This window comes from Nuphar pumila, chromosome 7 (genome assembly GCF_984573655.1).
Source record: "Nuphar pumila chromosome 7, dmNupPumi1.hap1.1, whole genome shotgun sequence".
NCBI lineage: Eukaryota > Viridiplantae > Streptophyta > Magnoliopsida > Nymphaeales > Nymphaeaceae > Nuphar > Nuphar pumila.
In genome coordinates, this window is record NC_143255.1 from 126,887,913 (window position 1) to 126,906,775 (window position 18,863).

The 18,863-nt window shown below is 35.8% G+C and overlaps 1 protein-coding gene across 6 annotated transcripts in view; it reads right to left on the bottom strand.

Annotated features, from left to right (window-relative positions):
• LOC149833417 (sister chromatid cohesion 1 protein 4-like) overlaps nucleotides 1–18,863 on the bottom strand; it is a 68,108-nt gene extending 49,245 nt beyond the window's left edge. Inside the window, exons 1-13 of one of the 6 annotated variants that reach the window (XM_090015107.1) lie at nucleotides 18,282–18,863; nucleotides 7,877–8,138; nucleotides 7,643–7,740; nucleotides 7,492–7,541; nucleotides 6,458–6,522; nucleotides 5,781–6,280; nucleotides 5,162–5,701; nucleotides 4,535–4,609; nucleotides 3,781–3,834; nucleotides 3,230–3,670; nucleotides 2,943–3,087; nucleotides 2,678–2,814; nucleotides 1,116–2,353 (exon numbers count right to left, since the gene is read on the bottom strand). In XM_090015107.1, the coding sequence (XP_089871233.1) occupies nucleotides 1,116–2,353; nucleotides 2,678–2,814; nucleotides 2,943–3,087; nucleotides 3,230–3,670; nucleotides 3,781–3,834; nucleotides 4,535–4,609; nucleotides 5,162–5,701; nucleotides 5,781–6,280; nucleotides 6,458–6,522; nucleotides 7,492–7,541; nucleotides 7,643–7,740; nucleotides 7,877–8,138; nucleotides 18,282–18,405 (3,729 nt within the window). In that variant the 5' untranslated portion in view covers nucleotides 18,406–18,863. Of the gene's footprint in view, nucleotides 1–1,115; nucleotides 2,354–2,677; nucleotides 2,815–2,942; nucleotides 3,088–3,229; nucleotides 3,671–3,780; nucleotides 3,835–4,534; nucleotides 4,610–5,128; nucleotides 5,702–5,780; nucleotides 6,281–6,457; nucleotides 6,523–7,491; nucleotides 7,542–7,642; nucleotides 7,741–7,876; nucleotides 8,139–18,281 lie in introns of all 6 variants that reach the window. The other 5 variants (XM_090015105.1, XM_090015110.1, XM_090015109.1 and 2 more) reach the window with 5 other exon arrangements.

Genomic DNA, 18,863 nt, shown 5'->3' on the forward strand with positions numbered 1-18,863 from the left:
AATTGTTTAAAAAAAAAATTTATCACTTTTTAACGGGTATGAGTTGGGGTCGTTACATAGCTCGTCCAACCGCTAGCTCAACTAACTGTTGGGCTAGCCCAATAGCTAGTTGAGCTCCCTCATTCCCTCTTTTTGTGTATATATAGGGGATCTTCCCCTTCACGTAAGATATGTTTTTCTTAAGCATTTTGTGTGTTAATAAAATTATATTTTTTTATATTGTGTTCAGCCCTTAGTGACTTGTGCTTGTGAACTCTATTGAGCTCTTGTGTTTGCCCGTAGTGGAAGTTGTGCTCAGCCCATTAGTGGCCTTGTAAGTGTGCTCTCTCTCTCTCTCTCTCTCTCTCTCTCTCTCTCTCTCTCTTTTGATTTAATTACAATGCAGCCATACTTTTCGCTTACCAAAATTCGAAAGGGATGTTGTACTCTCCACCTTTTGAAATATTTTGGCCAATTTGATTTTTTTTTAACCAAATTAAATGATGCATCAAGCTATAGTTTCTTTTTGTCTTTGACTCAACCGAGTCATAAATATTATAATTATTTATTTATGTATGTGTATGAGTATATAATGCACATATTTTACATAACATATGTGTATGTACACATACAATCGTATATCATGTGTATATATAATTTTCTATATAACTACAGATTTTATACATATCGTAACCGAGTTGAGTGAGTGAGTTGATCAGGCTGAGTCACAGGTCAAGCACCGCTGGGCCTATTCACAAGTCACTTGGTTTTAAAACACACACACACACACTAGCCTTTCATCTTTTCACTCCTCTTTAAAGGTGCATTTGGTTTCAACTTCTAAATGCTGACCCATGATGCGGATTGTTTACCAGAAATGGCATTGCTGTTAAAACCTGTTGAGTTTCACATACCAGCAGTGTGCAATGAAGATGCTGATATCAACTACAATTGCAAGACAATAATTGTGATCAGCACCTGGATATTACATGTATTAAGATTCAAGAGTTTTTCACAATGCAGTGGCCAACTTGTGATATCAGCAATGACAACAATAAGACAACAATAAAAACAACATAATTGAAGCAGCCTAAAGTAAATATTGCTTAAAGCAAGACAGATCTAAGGAGACTGACCTCAACTAAATTCTCATCCAAGTCATTTCTGGCAGAGACATCCTCAATAGCATCTTGATTATCCTGTAGAGGCTCCCTATTGTTTCCATGACCAGTAGCATCTTCAATATGCATGGAAACAATCTGTGTTTCTGACTGCAGTGAAGCTGGACAAAGTGCACCATTGTGTAGATCCTTATGCTCAGTTGAAATATTGCTATCAAGACCAACCATTTCGGTCATAACTGTATCCTCAGCTGAAACCACTGACTCTCTTCTGATTCCCTCTGATGCATATTCATCAGCAGTTGCTTCTGAATTTAAAGTTTCATTTTCATGGGGCACAGAAGGTCCTAATTGAGAACTAGGAAGCATGGGAGATGATACATCACCATTATCAAACCTTTGTAGTTGAAGATCACTTTGCAGTGGACACTTCAGTACATCAACCATATTGACATCCCTGTCATTAGTTTTCTCACCCAAGATGTCATGCTTCTCAATGACTATAGTTTTGCTACTATCTTCCAGAACATGCTTGTCATCTGTTGATTTCATCATTGAGATATCTCCTTCAATAGGTGCACCCTCGACCAAACTAAATGTATCCAAAGATTCACCATCCACCTCCAATATTTTGTCAACAGGTTGAATAACTAAATCTTGATCATGTACGTGCAAATGAGAATCAGAATGATTTTCCACAGTATTTACCTCGACTCTACCATCAGCAGAATCCTTATCAGAGTGAGAAGGATCAATTCCACCAACTCCATCTAGAGTAGCAGCAGGAGGAAGCTTTCTCAAATCATTGGACACATTATTCTCTATATGCTCTTTACTTACAGGAGGTCCCACCAACATGTCATCTTCCACTGACCCATGAAAAGGTGTCTCAGTCGCTACACAGTCATTCTCTCTACCATCATGCACAGGTGCTACTAATGCACCATTATCTGCCGATATGTTACACATTCCCTGTTCATGTGTTACAGTTTGAGTTGGACCCTGCAGACCTCCTCCATGTGAATGAGATAGACAGTTCTCAGTCTCCACAAGTGTATCTGTAGATTCCTGAACTTGAAGGCAGTTATTTTCAAGGGAATTTCTCAAGAGCTTATCTACATTTTGAACACTAGGTTCCTTGATAAGGTCTGAGCTTCCAATAGGTTCTGTATCTTTTGATATTACACACAAAGCCCCATCCTCAGTCATACTAAGGGTTTTACTATATAGACAAGCAAGCTGTGGGCATATTCCTGAAAGCCAAAAGAAACGCATTCAACACCTCGTGATCAAACATAAATGAACTCATATACAGGTACATCGATCATATCTATTGAGGACTCCAAGCAGATAATGACCTATGCTCCCTAGACGTCTACAATCATGGTGAAATTAGTCCGGAAACATCAAGTACACAAAACACTAGAGTCTTACCCTATATATATACGTAGGAAAGAGTGGGGGTGGACTAGCAATATTTTTTGGGAAAAAAGAGAAACATAAGAAGAATAGTGAAAGTACAAGCAGATCAAAAACACGAAAATGCAATGAAGCAATATACTGCTTAATAATCTTACCAGTTAATAATGACTCGCTAAAAATCTCATCAGCTGATGCAAGCTTCTGGGTTCTCCATATCTCAGGAGTGGTACATGGTGCCTTCCTTCGCACCCGACGTATATCTTCTGTACTTGTCAGATGTTGCCGTATTGTACTGGTAGCATCAAAGTAGCAGATAAGGACTAACAAATTAATAAATGATCAAGTATGTCACTGGAAGACAAAGTGACAAAAGATACTGTAACAAATAAATGCATAACTTCAATAGAGAAATGGACGTACTCGCCATGCAAGACCATTGTGTCATCTAACAGCACCTTCCGCTTCTGAGTACTTGCCTTAACTGTTGCTCGATTACGTCTGGAAGGTACAATTTCAGCTGGAGGTGGAGTAGGCTTAATTTTGAATATAGGAGTTCGCCTTCGAACTAAAGTGAAAAGAATAATTAATGGAGGAATAAGATAAATGAATCCTGGAGAAAAGATGGTAATCAAAAGTCCCTACTAGATAAAACAGCATAGCAAACCAAAAAAGCCATAAGCATTGAAATCAAGAACTTGGTTTCTTACCTAAGATAGAAGCCAATACATCATCATCATCAGGAACAAAATTCACACTTCTTGCAGATTGGGATGGCTTAGATATCTTAGATGGATTCGCATCTTGTAAGACAGGTGTGCTATCCATTAACCTGCGCTTTTTCCCTGAAATAGTCTCTCCAACATCAATAGTAATACTACTTTTACCAGCCACAAGGGAAGAATCATGTGCAGAGGAATCCTTATCAACTAAATCTTCCTGAAGATCTGACACCTCTGGAGGGGCTGAACATAATGTTTCAAGTTGTGGATAATCAGATGTCTCTGCATGTACATCCTCGGGTAGGGCAACGCCTAAGCATCCACTATCTGCATTGTTTAGCACCAGCTCTTCTACAGATCGGGAGGAATCTAATTTCTGCTGTGAAGACATATTTGCCTGAGTGACGTCCGTTGATGGACAGACTTCACCTTAAAAAGTAATGAGAAGATTTGCAGTCAGAAGAGGATTATCAAAGACTTTCACAAGATAACTTGAAAGAGCATACAACTATAAGACAAAAAACTGGAAGCAAAATTACCATCCAATTGCTCCATCTCTGAGGTCTTCTCTGGGTTTTTCTCAATTTCTCGACCTGGAACAAGGCAAACATAGAAGTAACACATGTTCAAATATTTTAGAAAAAATAAACAACCTTTTAAATCAGAAGAGAGGATTTCATCATCACAAAATGATGATACCAAAGCCCCTACACCAACAATTGGGCAGATTCCACCCTCTGCTGCAACCACTTATACATGAAAATCAAAGTCCAATATATGGACATGCAAATACCTTTAAGGCTAGTTTAAACAGTCACCAATATTGGTAAATGTCATGCATAAAAAGAGTTTTTGAAACAAATCGGAAAATAGCATGATATTTCTGACATATTGTTATAACTGAAAATAACACGATACTACACAATAATTTTGTGATATTATTACTTTTCTAAAAAAAACCTTCTTTTTCTTACATATTTTAAATATTATTTTTATTCTTTATTTTATTTAAAAACTTTTTTATTAATTTTAAAAAAATAACAATAAAACTGATCCTTTTGTTATGTTTTGCATTCATTTTACATGCTTTAATGTTTTTTAAAATCCCAAGATTTTTCAAAAGAAAAACCAATTTCTTTAAATCCCATGAGCAAAACCCTCCAGGAAATAGCTGAGACCAATATTGGAGAGTGGAGAGTATGGTTTGAACTTTCCATTAAAAGGGACAACTAGAGAATACTGCAAAAAACAAAACTAAGAGCTACCAAAGAAGTAGGTGTATGAAATACCAACCGTGCAATTCCACAGATGTTGAAGCAAGACAGTCAAACGTCCCATCCTCCACTGGTGTGTTTTCCAATGCAGTCTCTGTAACAAATAATGCATGAAAAATCCAAGAAAACAATAAAGGGGAAGAGGGGGAGAGAGAGATGATGATGATGATGTGTTGTGGAAAAAGGTCTGAAAAATAAAAATCTCAGATTGGAAGCTATGGTACCCGGACACTCCATTTTGCCCTTCGTACCCGTGCTAACACACATATCCCCGTGTTGACTCGCGTCGACACCCGAACATGCCATTTTACCCTCCTTACATACAAGTTCCTCTTCAATTTAAATTTTATAATTATATTTTCAGTTTATAACTTCATAGTTTCAGTATATAATATATATTTTAGATATAGCATATATATTTAGATTATATTCAGTTTATTTTGAATTTATTTTGTATTTATGTGATATTTAATATATATATATATAGTTGTGTCCCTGTACCCACATTTTTTGGAAATACCATGTCGTACCCTCCGTACCCGTACTCGTAACCACACCTGTACCCAGGTGACATAGATTGGAAGTGATGCAGAAAGTTTCAAAAGAAAATAACCATGACAATCAACTGATGTAGAAGCACCACTACCATGCAATGGTTTCTCGTTTCCCGATGCATCATGCTCACCAATTTCCACTTCCACCACTTTGTCTGATGAAGTTGCCCGTTCTTCCGAAGATCGATCTTGCAAATTCTCAGTGTCAGCCATTTGGTGACTTTTGCTGCATGCATGCAGTACATGATTGCAAGCATATGTGCTATCATCAGCTTCAGCAGAAGCTAAGGTGATGATATGCTGAGGGAGAGAACCATCCTTAAACCTAACATGGGCAAGCACTGTTGAATCTGTCGATATTTCTTGGCAGGTAATATCTGATAATTTTGAATCTTTGGAATCACTAGACTCAGCTAAAATTATGGCATTATTCAGACTATTAGGGCTCTGATGTCCGCAGGCGTCATGGTTATTAGTAGGCATGGCTTGCATGACATCTGTGACACGATCCATTTGTATGAAACCTTCATCGTGGTTCACATCATTCAACACAGACGAATGTAATGATTCAGCTGCTGGCAAAGTCCCCATGCTCTTCCCCATAACAGGACTTCCAGTGTTCTCTTCCGATTCTGGAACCACAAGAAAAGTTTAGACAGCAGCACTAACCAAGTTGCCAAAGAAAGTTCCTTCAATCATGCAAAGCAATACCTTCAGAGTAAGGTTTAGAATTGTCGGACCCATCCAAAATAGGGTCCCCAGCATATGAAATGGAGTTCTTTCTCAGGGTGCCCAAGCTAGTGAGTTCCTGAACATTGACAGGAATTGCTTCTTCTGTTAACCCAGGTGTGGAAGGTCCCTGTGCAGTAGCAGAAGGATAATCTGCTTCACTATGAAAAGCAGATGCACTTTGAATAGTAGGATAAGCAACCTCCTTTTCCTCGGTATCTGGAAGTTGTTCTTGAACAAGTGCAGATGGGAAGTTCTTTTTTATCAGCTCTGGAGTTCGAATTTCAATGCCTACTATATCAGCAGAACGATTTCCTCCATCAGGATCTAAAGAATTCAAGTCAGCCTGCTGATCACAACTAACAGAAGGAAATTGATGTGCATCTTCTGAAATTCCAGAGCTTCTTCCAACAGTAAGATGTTCATCCAACTCCATAGGGCTAATGGATGCGTTCATTTGATCATGTACCTGCTCAACCACACTGAAGACAGGGAATCATAAAGAGAAGAATAGCATAATTCTCTGATTCGCTAAAGCAAAAGAAAGATTAACAAAGAACAAGACTATCTGAGTTCAGTCCAACATCACAAACCAGCCTACAAATATACAAAAATTAAACAAGAAACATCAAGAGTTGACATAGGCAAAGAAAGCTTACTCATTTGGCGAGCCCAATAAAACAGAAGTATGAACAGGTGAATGAACTCTATCAAAAAAAAAGTCCTACAAGAGACAGATCAATCATTAATACATTAGCTATGGTTCATAAGACAAAGATCCTTTTAACAAATTTAGTCATGCAAAAGGCAAACAAGCAGAATATGTAGAATGGCTAACTGATGAGAAAACCATGTAAGGAAAACAATATTGTCTTTAGTAAACTATGCTATCATTCCTTTTAAGAAAAAGAATAGACTACAAAGAAAGTGAGCGCTGAAACTTATATATGATTAATAAACAGAAAGGCACCAACTAGTTACTGATTCATCACCAAATTTCCTTCAAACTAGTCAACCAATCAAAAGGGTAATTCTTAGTCATATAACACCCCATGTTTTGAAAATGTTGTAATTATTTCCATGCAAACTTGCACCATTTTCATTCTTGAGTTCCATAAATGACAGTTCATTTTATAAAAATGTTTAGACTTAAGACCAACTTGATGAAGCAAGGCTCCATAATAAAGCAGTATGTTAAACAATGAACTCAAAGTAGTTACACTATCCCTCATTTGCATCAAAATTTACAGGTTCAAATAAGTAGCTAAAAATATCCAACTAAGGTAAATACAGATTCTCTTTCTGTACATGTCGCAATTCTGTACTATAAACTGAACATCCAGAGATACAAGACATATAGATAGAATCACAAGCAGTACAATTTTTGTTGAGTCCACCAAATGTTGGTTAACCTTGACCTGAAAGCTAATAATGAGAAGCTATAGCTACTTCAATTTTTGTATGCTCTATCCAACATGTATAAAACTTATTGCCAGATTGTTTGATTGATTGAGAGAGAAAGAGAGAGTGAACCACTGTAAGCAGGAAGAAGTAACAGATGGCAACGGCACAAAAATACAACTCTTAAACACATGAGTGGTCAAAAGATGCCCAATAAAACTTTAAACATGTTTATACAGGTGCCAGATATTATGTTTAATTCAACTTATAGTGGAATGACAATAAAGGTTACCTCATCAAAGTCAAGAGCAAGCTGAGAAGCATCTCCATCACCAAACCTCTCTGAACAAAAAGGATATAATGAACACATAAGTTGCAGCCATAACAGATGCGACAATTTGCAAAATCATTAGTGGCATAGAAAGCAAAAGACCATAACTAACCATCTAATCCAAACTGTGATGTTGAGTACACAATGTCATCCATGGTATCCTGAAGGGTAATCTGTTCTCTTGTACTAATATGGTGATCAACATAGCTACTGCATGCACGAAGAACATAAGAACAGATGATAACTGTAAATTTTATATCCTCCAATCAAAAGCAATACAAGAGATTAGAGAAGCAGCCAAGTTATCAGGGAACAAAAAGAAGCCAGGAAGGTTAGCAAAACCAACCCAAGTGAGAACCCAAAATCCGGCAGCTCAAAATCATCCAGATCAAATGTCTCCGGAAGAGTAATGGAATGATATGGTGCAGTGGATTCTTCAGGAGGAAGATCAACTGCAGTGGAGCGGAAAGCTTGCTTTATCTTAAGCAAAGCCTCACTGCAATCATGGAATAGATAATTTACTTTTCGAGAGTATATTCTTACTACCCCAAGCAGCAGATGGCTGGACAATCGCAATGCAATAGGCACTTCAGGAAAAAGGATTGAATCTGCAAAAATAAGAAATTAAGTAAAATTTGCTGATACAAGCAGCTTTTGGAGGATAAAGATGAATAATAGCACAAAAGTTCAATATCAAACGAACTCCAGGTTATATGGCATGAACAACCATTCAACCAACTAAATAAGTTATATTTCTTAAATGTGTGAAGTGAATGATCAATGGTTGGTAGTTCAACTGTTTATTGCAAAGTCTAGCATTATTTTTCTGCCAATCATCTACTGATTCTCTTACCATGTATAATATGGATTAGTAGCAACCTGCCTGTTTTCAGAACAGAATCCTCGTTGTCAAAGGCGGTAGGTGGTGCCTAGGCAGTGAGCCCTTAAAAAGACTAGTCGGGGACCTATGTCAGATAGGTGCGGGTGCTGCACTTTAAAAAAACATGGGTGCGGAGAGGGTATATATATATATTAACAGTTTTAAGTTAACACTACATGTATGTGTGTGCATTTATGTATTTATATATATATATAGTATAAAAAAACTGGACTTGGTTAGGGTTAACTAAATCTACTGTTAGACAGAAATGGTCCTCAGTGTGGTTGACTTCACCTTACACAAAGGAAGTCGTGTCCAAGTGTCACACCCGCATGGGTAAGGGTGCGACACGGGTGCGATGCCTGTTAGAAAAGTTCGTGTTACATAGTCGGGTAATAGGCAGGACTAGGCGGGGTACTCCGTACCCCAATCAAAAAATTTTAAAAAATGCACAAAAATATATAAACAAACTGCTAAAATTAATAACAAACATGTATACATGATAAAATTAATTAACAATAAGCAATAGACAAAACACATGTCATCGAACACTATAAAGCAATTATATTAAATAACTTGCTCAAAAAAATTAAGAATAAATGAACAACTAAATAAACAAACCATACAACTAACAATGTGAATAAACAATATACAAAAAATAAAAACATATATATAAAAAATTAACAACATCAGACATATAATAAGCAATGGACAAATAAAAAGAATAAATAAATAACTGAATAAACCAACCACGCAACTCACAATGTAAATAAAAGACAACTAAATAATTAAAACACAATTAAAGTCTTAACAATATTAAATTCACATCCAAGTCATACTAAAATGTGAAAAGTCATAATTGAACTATTGATAGTTCATGATAACTAAAAACATCACATTTAACTAATATCCCATATGTTAATCTTCATCTCTTAACTATAAAGATCCTAAAACTAAACTATATAGGCCAAGGATTAGGACCGAAAATCCTCATTGTTGCAACATGTTAATATATATATATATATATATATATTTACATACAAAAAACAGATATATATATATATATGTGTGTGTGTGTGTGAAGTAGGGTTATCGGAAACGCTATAAGACTCAGGGAAACATGATTCTCCGAAACATATTTCGAAAGCGCAAAACGTGATACTTTCGATATGAGGGGGGAAGCGACCCTTTTAAATAAGAAGTGTGCTTCACACTTCGCTTACCCCTCACTTCCCGCTTGTAATGCCCCAAAATTTTAACTCTAAAATTTCAGAAAATACTTTTTTTCTTTTTAAAACACCGGAAACAACTTTTTCCTTTACGTTAAACATTCAGGGTGGGTTACAGTACAATCAATCATCATAGCTGAATTAAAATGTGAACATTAAGATTTAATTAAGTTTCAATAATTTAAAATACATATCAGAGTATTTTGATAATAATTATTATTTTTTCAAAACTATCTCCGAGAATGAAAAATAGTAGCTCTCGACGTCGTCCAAGCATTCTGCATCCGCTTTGCAGTTGCACATCATAATTTACCAGAAACCCCATAAAACGGGTCAAATTCGTGAAAGCTTTGTAAGAAATAACATACTTGCAAGAAATGCACGATATCAAAATGCATTCAAACACAGCCTCATACATCAATCATGTAACATGTATCTTAGCAAACAATAAACATAAAATCATGCTAACAACAAAATAGCAAGTCACTTTAATGCACATTCATTCATGTTAAGATTTGCAACAATACAATAAATTATGCACATACATGAACATTTACAAAATGCATGAACATATACCAGATGCATGAACTTACTATTTCCTAATGTGAGTCCTTCATGTATGAATAAGTTCTTATCTTCAATTATTGTTTTCTTGATTAAATGATGTATGTCATATTCTATCTATATGCATTTCACATTCTTTTTTCACTTGTCAATATCTGTCGGTGGATACAACACGGACTCTCCCAATACAGAGGTAGAGTCAGGTTTGTAATTTCAAGCAATTGTGTCTTATTAACCTGCGTGACGCTCCAACTGTGACTACTCTGAAGAGGAAATATAATTTTATAAAGAGAGTTTCAAACTCCTGCAACCCGATATATCATATTTTTCTCATGAGTCTTACCTACCACATCGCAGACAAATCATGCTAGTTCTCCCGATTACGGGTCCTGCGGATAGGGGACAAAAGCAACCTTCCATGCTAAAACAATATCCCACAGAACCGTCAGTACCAAGCTTATTTTCTCAATAAACTACAAGAGAATTAATTTTATTTTAATTTTTAATTAACTCTCTTGTTAATCGTGTCAATGCAAACATGCAACCACATTCAGGGTTCATATCCAATAATATTCATGGCACTCAATGCATGCTTTTGACTAATCTCTATAATAAAATCAATACAATAATGCAATCATTATAAATTTACACAGTCAAGGTAGGCTAATCATTCATATTTATGTATGCTAAATTCAATCATTAATGAAATGTATCCAGTTAACATACATATCAATCCATTACCTTATTTAAGCATCAATAAACATGTTACACAAGATAAAATACAACCAGGCATCAACACATGTCATACTATGCATTTTAGATCCTTGTTAACCCGGTTTTGAAAAACTCACCAAAAATTACAAGAACTGAATTTCACTCTCAATATTTTACTAAGATTGCCTCAATATCTTAGGACCAGAGTCCGAGAAACAAAACTGTAAAATTCATTGTAATAAAATCAAGAAAATTCCGAGGCTGAACTCTGTTTAGGAAAATATCAGACAGATCTTGTCCACTGCAGAAATTTATTCCGGTTTGAGGAATTTCTCAAGACTTACAAAAATTCTTTTGACAAAATCCTTTTTACAGAATCTTATTATACATGTTACCTTTCACCCAGATTTTTCACAATTTATTTTGATCAGTTTTGATTAAAATTTTAGAGCTTTCAAAATCTTTGGTCAGAACAGTCCGACTGACAGGACAGAAAACTTGTGTTTTATTGCAATGGACGCTTCAGCCTCAAAACTAAACCAAACAGAACGAAACAAGATTCTAAATTCAAGCCCTAGATGTGTAGAACACTCCAATATTTTTCTTTTAATTTATTGACTTTGTTTTCATAGAGATATTGATTTTTTTTTAAACTGGTTGGAATAAAAAATGAGGACAGAATAACCAAGATTCAAACTCATGCAAAATCCATTAAACAAAAATAAGAATCATGGTATAATCCATACAATCATTATTTTTTATGCTCTAAACACATTTGCAACATCGTACAATACATATTTGATCATATTTATGCTAGTCTTGCTAAAACATTAACATCAATCATTCAAGAATCACAAAGCCTTTATAGAATATCTCAAATACAATCTCATCTATGCAAAAATCACAAAAAACATTAAACAACATGGAATTAAGCTTTATTTATGCAATAACATGTTTTAATCATGCTACACATGTACTAATCTACCATATATGCTCAGATTAACTTTTTTTGACATAAAACATCAAAACCCTAAAACGTTTTTGCCAAAACCATTTTTAAAAATAATTTTTGTATATCTTTAACCAAGATCTACGCAAGATACAAATTTACAGCATCAATATCTATGGAGAAACACTCAAAAACATCCTTCTATATTTATTATACATGTATATTTATTATACATGTTAAACAATCCAATAAAATATAGATCTAACTATTCCCATGATTTTTGTTTTTTAAGGTTTCAAAACTAGTCTTTTCCAAATTTTTTTCTCAAAACCGATCTTCCAAAACGTCGTTTTGGGTTTTCGAAAATCTTTTTCATGTAAATCTAATGCTAGGCATAGATTACATGTATATCTAAGCCTTGGATAAAAAAGAAGGAATAATAATGCATCCCGAAATCGAACACCATGAAAGTATAGATTCCCTACCGAAAATGCGCTTTCTGCAACGATACAGTCGCTTTTTCCTCTACACGCACCTCATTTCAGGCTGGTTTTGACTTTCACCAAGGTAGTTGCAAGTCTCTCATGGAGATCTAGACCAGAGTTACCGAAAGCGCCATACAATATGGGAAAGTGTGCTTTCCCGAAGCGCGTTTCATAAGTGCAAAGCGTAAAAAAAATTAAGAAGTGAGCTTCCCAATTTAGGGGAAGCAAGAAAAAAAAATTCTTACGTTTTCTCTTTTTTTGCTTCTCCCTCGCTTCGTATGTCGCTTCCTGTTCGCTTCTTAGGTCGCTTCTGGTTTGCTTCCTAGGTTGCTTCTGAGACGATTCCTGGTTCGTTTCTAAGTCTTTCTGCGCTTTCCGTTTCATAAAATTTTGAAAGTGTCTCGCTTCCCTGATTAGCAACTCTAGTTTGGACCACCTCTAAGGTTGGGAGGAAGAAGGAGATGTGAAGAAGAAGAGAGAAAGAGATACACTTCAATTAGGATAGAGAACTAACCATGTTATCCCTTCTCAGTAGGACCTCTATTTATAGATGGGCTTAGGCAAGAGTCTTATCCCTATTATAAGATGTTAATATATATTAATTTCTTTTATTAATAAAACAAGTAAATAAATTATAGGTCCTAACTTATTAAATTTTGAAATTAACTAAGCTAGAGAAAAAAGGTGGGGGGGTTTTACCCTGGCTTGAGCTCCAGTGACATGGTAACCTTCCCGAAGACCTACAGACCCAAAGACTCAGCAGAATTCGATGTTTAAATAGTCGATTTGATAGCCCTCAAAATGTAGATCATCGTAGTAGTCTTAGGTTTAATCGTACGCACACGTATCGGCAAAAAAATAGTCGATGTCGAAAAACATTAATTTTCGACCTACAATTAGGCATGGACTTCGATCGATGATAAAATGCTCAAATCAACACCAATTTGGGCGTGTAGATAGTCAATTTTAATGCCCTCGAAATGAGGAACGGCGAGGTCGACTCTGATTTAATAGGTGAGTCACAGATCAACCAAATTTTTTGTCGAAACAATAATGATGTTGTTCGGAGCAGCCAACCCTATAGGTCCAATCCAATGAGATTGGATTCAAATATCCTGAGTTATATCTAACCCAGTTCATCCTTAATTAGATTCAGATGTCATGGATTATATGCAACCTAATTGGGTTGAATCCAAAATACAGTCCGATCAATTTTAAACAACCAAATTCTAAACCTTATCCAAGTTTAGAAACCCAAAATAGAGGACCGTCAATTTTAAATTTTATATTTTTTTAACCAATTTATAACCAAAATCACCAAATCTGATCTAATACGAGATCTACGGCTGGTAACGGACCTAACTAGAGTCCTAGTTCAATTTAGACTCTTGAATTTCGTCTGAATTTAACCAAATTTTAACTTGAATTTCACTTTAATTTTGCTCGAATTTAAAAGTTAAAATAAACAAAATTCGCAGGTGCTACACCCCCTCGCTTCTTTTTTGGGGAGACTTTGAGCCTTTAACAACTTTTTTTTTGCCCAATATCGAGAAAACTCAATTACTATTCGCTTCTCACTCAAATCCTAGGTCGCTTCCCTCTTTGTTTCCTCTTCGCTTCCAGTTTGCTTCCCTTCTCGCTTCCGAGACGATTCCTGGTCTGCTTTTAAGTCATCTCGAGCTTCCCGCTTCCTAAAATTTTAGAAGTGCCTCGCTTCCAGCTCTCAATTCCTCAATTGGAAACTCTGATATGAAGTGCGAAAAAGATAAGAAAACAAATAATAATTGAGACAACCAAAAATATAAAGTAGAAACAATACACACACAAAAATTATACAATATATACATATACATAATTACATATAGTCATATATAATATATGATTATAGTATGTCAATAACTTAATATATATAATTATATATAAATATATATAATTACATAGAAAACCGATATATATGTGTGCATCCACATATGTGTGTGAGTGTGTGCATGTGTGAGAAAAGATACAAAGAACAAATAGTCAAATATACATACATGATATATATATAACTCAAAACAGTCAAACAGATTATATATAAACTACACACACACATATATATATATATAACACAAACATGGAATATATAATATACATATTATAATAACTGAAATACATGATATATAATATAACTGAAACACAAGATTATCAGTTATATATATATATATAACTAAAAAACATAAACTATAGAAAAAAGGAAAAACAGGAAGAAGAAAAAAAAGGAAAAATGAAAAGGGAAGAAGAAAAAAAAAAGGAGGGGGAAGAGAAGATGAAGAAAAAAAAATGAGGGATAGAGAGAGTGAACCGAGAGAGTCTTCTTCTTCTTCTTCCTCTTTCTTCTTCTCCTCGCTGCAACCAATGTAGTCAAAAGCCCTGACTAGTCGGTCTAGGCATTAGTAAAATGCCTAGGCATTGCAATTCCTAGGTGGGTACCTTAAAAGGTACCAATTTTGCCAACTAGGCACCGACTAAGGTGCCTAGTCAGCGACTAAAGATGGCTCCACCTAGGTATGAGTACAGTTTAGTCATTTATTATTCTTATATATATAATTATATATGTGTGTGTTTATGTGATTTGTTCTATGAAATCATGAAAACATGAATAGTTATTATATATATATATATATGTGTGTGTGTGTGTGTGCGCGCGCGCGCGCGTGCGTGTGGTGGTGGTGGTGGGGGGGGGCGGTTTACTTTGCTTTTAGGATCTTTTATGTGAAACATTGAAAGCATGCTCACTAAATTTTAATTGATTGTTTGATGAATTTTGCTATAAAAGCTTGAAAGCACGTTTAGTATTATGAATTATGTAATATGTTATTTATATATGTATTTGTTATTGTGGTTATGTGAAATGTTGAAAGCATATTTTGTTGATTATACTGAATATGTTATGAAAAAATGAATATATATACATATATTTGTGTGCACAATTATATATAAGTATATTCTAGCTGTATATTTATATATATTCTGTGAAAGCATGTGTAATTTTGTACTTGTGTAATGAAAACATCTTATTAGTAAAAGAATTAAACATATTTGTATGCATATTTTGTGTACTTTTTTATATTTTAATTGGAGTACCGACTAACTAGTCTTGCCTAGTCCTCGACTAGTCTTTTTAGGGGTCTACCGACTAGGCACCGCCTAGCGCTTTTGACTACATAGGCTGCAACAAGCCGAGAGAGAGAGAGAGAGAGAGAGAGAAGGGGGGAAGACTACGTCCTTCACTTTTTATACTTTTCCTTGGTAAAGTAAAAATAAAATAAAATAAAATTGTCCTTAAGCCTAGTCGGTAACAGCCTAGGTGGTGCTTATGCGAGCTAGGCGGAGCCTAGCCGGTAAAAAAGTGCACCACTGCCTGAACCCAAAAGCCCAGAGCGCGAGCGAGAGTGAGAGAGAGAGAGAAGGGGGAAAGACTACGCCCTTCACCCTTTATAGTTTTCCTTGGTCAAGTAAAAAAAAAAAGACAAAATTGTCCTTAAGCCTAGACGCCAGCGCCTATGCAAGCTAGGCGAAGCCTAGCCGGTAAAAAAGAGCCCCAACCGCCCAAACCCAAAAGCCCAGGCGATGGGGCTGTGCCTAGGCACCGCCTTTGACAACTAAGAACAGAATTAATGTTCTTCGAAAATAATCCCTAGAATGGTACTTTAATGTTGCATACCCTCTACTTCCATATTTTTCTCTTAAGGTTTCACATGAACGCACTTGACCAAAATAGAAAACTAAGTATCAAGCCTTCAAAGAGTTTCATGGGTGGCATTGCTGCAACAGCTAGTAGTGTGTTTTGATGTTTAATGGTCTTCCACACTTATCAAGCAAGAAATGAATTTACCAAAATTAAATGATCAAAAGCATATGAAAGTCAACTATATCCACTCATATGCTTAGCTGTTTACTGATGCATCAATTTTTGAGTTGAGGTGAAGTATTTCACTAATTGTGTACTGAAGGCAATAACTTTCTTCCCGCACCCATATTCTACAAGATGATTTTTAAGTTGTATGGTAGCTAGAAATATTTCAATATAGTACCAGTCTAGTTTACCATATACCCTGCATACAAGGACAACTTACCTTGACACCAGTTCAAAAGAAAACCACTCCCATTCCTGTGATAGGAATAGACCTTTAAGGATTAAAAAAATATGTGAACATTAATCATTAAGTATTTCCTCAAGCTCAAAGGAGAAAATGATCATGCTTATCATGAACCAACCAAAGTAATAAAAAAATCATGAAGCAACCAAAAAAACATAAGAAGAATGCATTCATTTGCAAATTATCAAATCAGTAGTCCCAACAAAGCCACTCTGAAAATTTAAAAAAAAAACTGTCACCCTGGTTTAGCAATGTATATGTAACTTTCATTTCAGAAGACTTAAAATAGTACAGGAAGCACTTGATGTTTGCACCTCATATTGTTAAAAATACCCTACGCCACATGGATACTGCTGCAGATACAGGAATACAGCCACTTTTATAAAACTTTGAATATAACTAGCACATAAGGGGACACGATAGGTGGGGCAAAATGGGGCAGCCATGTGACGTAGAATACAAGCACCAATCGTCTAAAAAATACCATTTTCTACTTGGGATCAAAAAATGAAATTCCAACATATTGTACAGAGCAATTAAGAACTTACTGCACCATCTATGTTAAAGATTATCCAGAAAGTATGCAGTCTAAGATATACTATTTTTCATTGTAAAGTGGACAAATAACACTTCATAAGTTTGAACAATTGACTTTTGAGATACCTTCCCTTCAACTTTGGTATGAACAAAAGAAACCAGGAGAACTTCATCTGCATGTCATGACGAACTAAGTAGCCAGTATCATTGAAATTTGTCATCATTTATGTGCCAGCTAATATAGTTATAGGTGTAACAATGTAAGAAAGATGCAGGCATAACCACAATGGGAAAGCCATATAAGTCAGAGTAACGGATGAGTTCCATTATTATAATTTCAATCTTTTATTTGAACAACTTCTTCACCAGACCCATATAATGCATGGCCTTAAAAATAGTCCACTGGCACTGAAAGGGCTCCCAACATAACTACAATATGAAGCACCTAAGTCCTTACCGCCTGAATCAGATCCCAGGCAAAGGTAGCATAACACTGGAATAAGCACATTTGGCTTTGATTTTATTTTCTGAGAACAGGATAGAAGTTTATACAACTTGAAAATGCATTCATGATATGGAATGAAAGATTGAGAGAGCAAAGTAGGGTCTATAAATACAGGTTGTTATCTCAGCAAATAGGTCACTTAACCATAGACTTAGGTACTTTGGATGGATGCAATGTTCCAAGGTATAAATTCTATGTGAAATAAGTCCCACAATATTTTGACAATTTTATTTATCCCCACAAAGAGAGTTTTTGAAGTCCATAAATAGATGAAATGTTCCTACCTATAAATTCTAAGACTCTCAAAAAATAGTCTCAAACTACCAGTAATGGAGATTCCACGAATTTCCAAAACAGTTACAACAATCATCAACGGAAAAGAAGAAAAAGAAGAAAGAAACCAACACAATATCATAGGTAATCGTATAAAATAACCGAACTGTATTGCACCATCAGCTTCTTAACATTTTAGGGCATCAAAATAACATAATACGTCAACATATGGAAAGGGAGAAAGGAGGAAAGCAAAAGGGGGGGGGGGGGGGGAGAATAATTGCAATGACAGTACCAACATATTTTCTTCTTGAAAAATGCAAAAGGGTGTTATCCTAAATGCATATAATTTCGTTATTTCGATTCCAATGTGACTGGTGGTTATGATGATAGCTCAATTAAGAAATATAACCAACGCAGAAAACAGAAATTTAGCTCCGAAAAGCCAGAAAACAGAAGGGAAGAAAATGACCAACCTACAGAGACGCCGATGTCCGTATCCGCGACCTGATTCTTCCTCAGCTTCCTCTCCAAATGAGCGGCGATCCATATCGTCCCAAGCGGGCCCTTCTTCGCCAAGATGAACTGAGAATAGAACATTTTCCCACAACCCTAAAAACCCAAACCCTCACTCCACCAAAACCGAAGTGACAATTTCCAAACCTCCCCGCCAAAACAACAAAATCCTAGCTCGTCCAGTCCGAAGAAACGACCGCATCTCCATTTCTCCTCCCAAAACCCCCAAACCCTACCAACCCTAGCTTCAAACTCTCAGCAACCACGCGGCAGCTCCCGAAACTAAGCAATTCAGAGCTGAAACAACACTTTCGTCTCCTAACCCACTTCAAAAACCAAGCGAATTGCCCGAAATCCGAAAAGCCCTCAAATAGAGCGAGAAGACGAAATTCCGAAATTTTCCGGGAAATTGGAAACCCTAAGGCAGAAAAGAAGATGACGTCGTCTACCTTCGAAAATTTGGAGCTATGATGATTGCCGAAATTCCCTCGCTCGCCGTGAATGGAGATCTGAAACTCGAAACCCTAGAATTTTCGAAAACC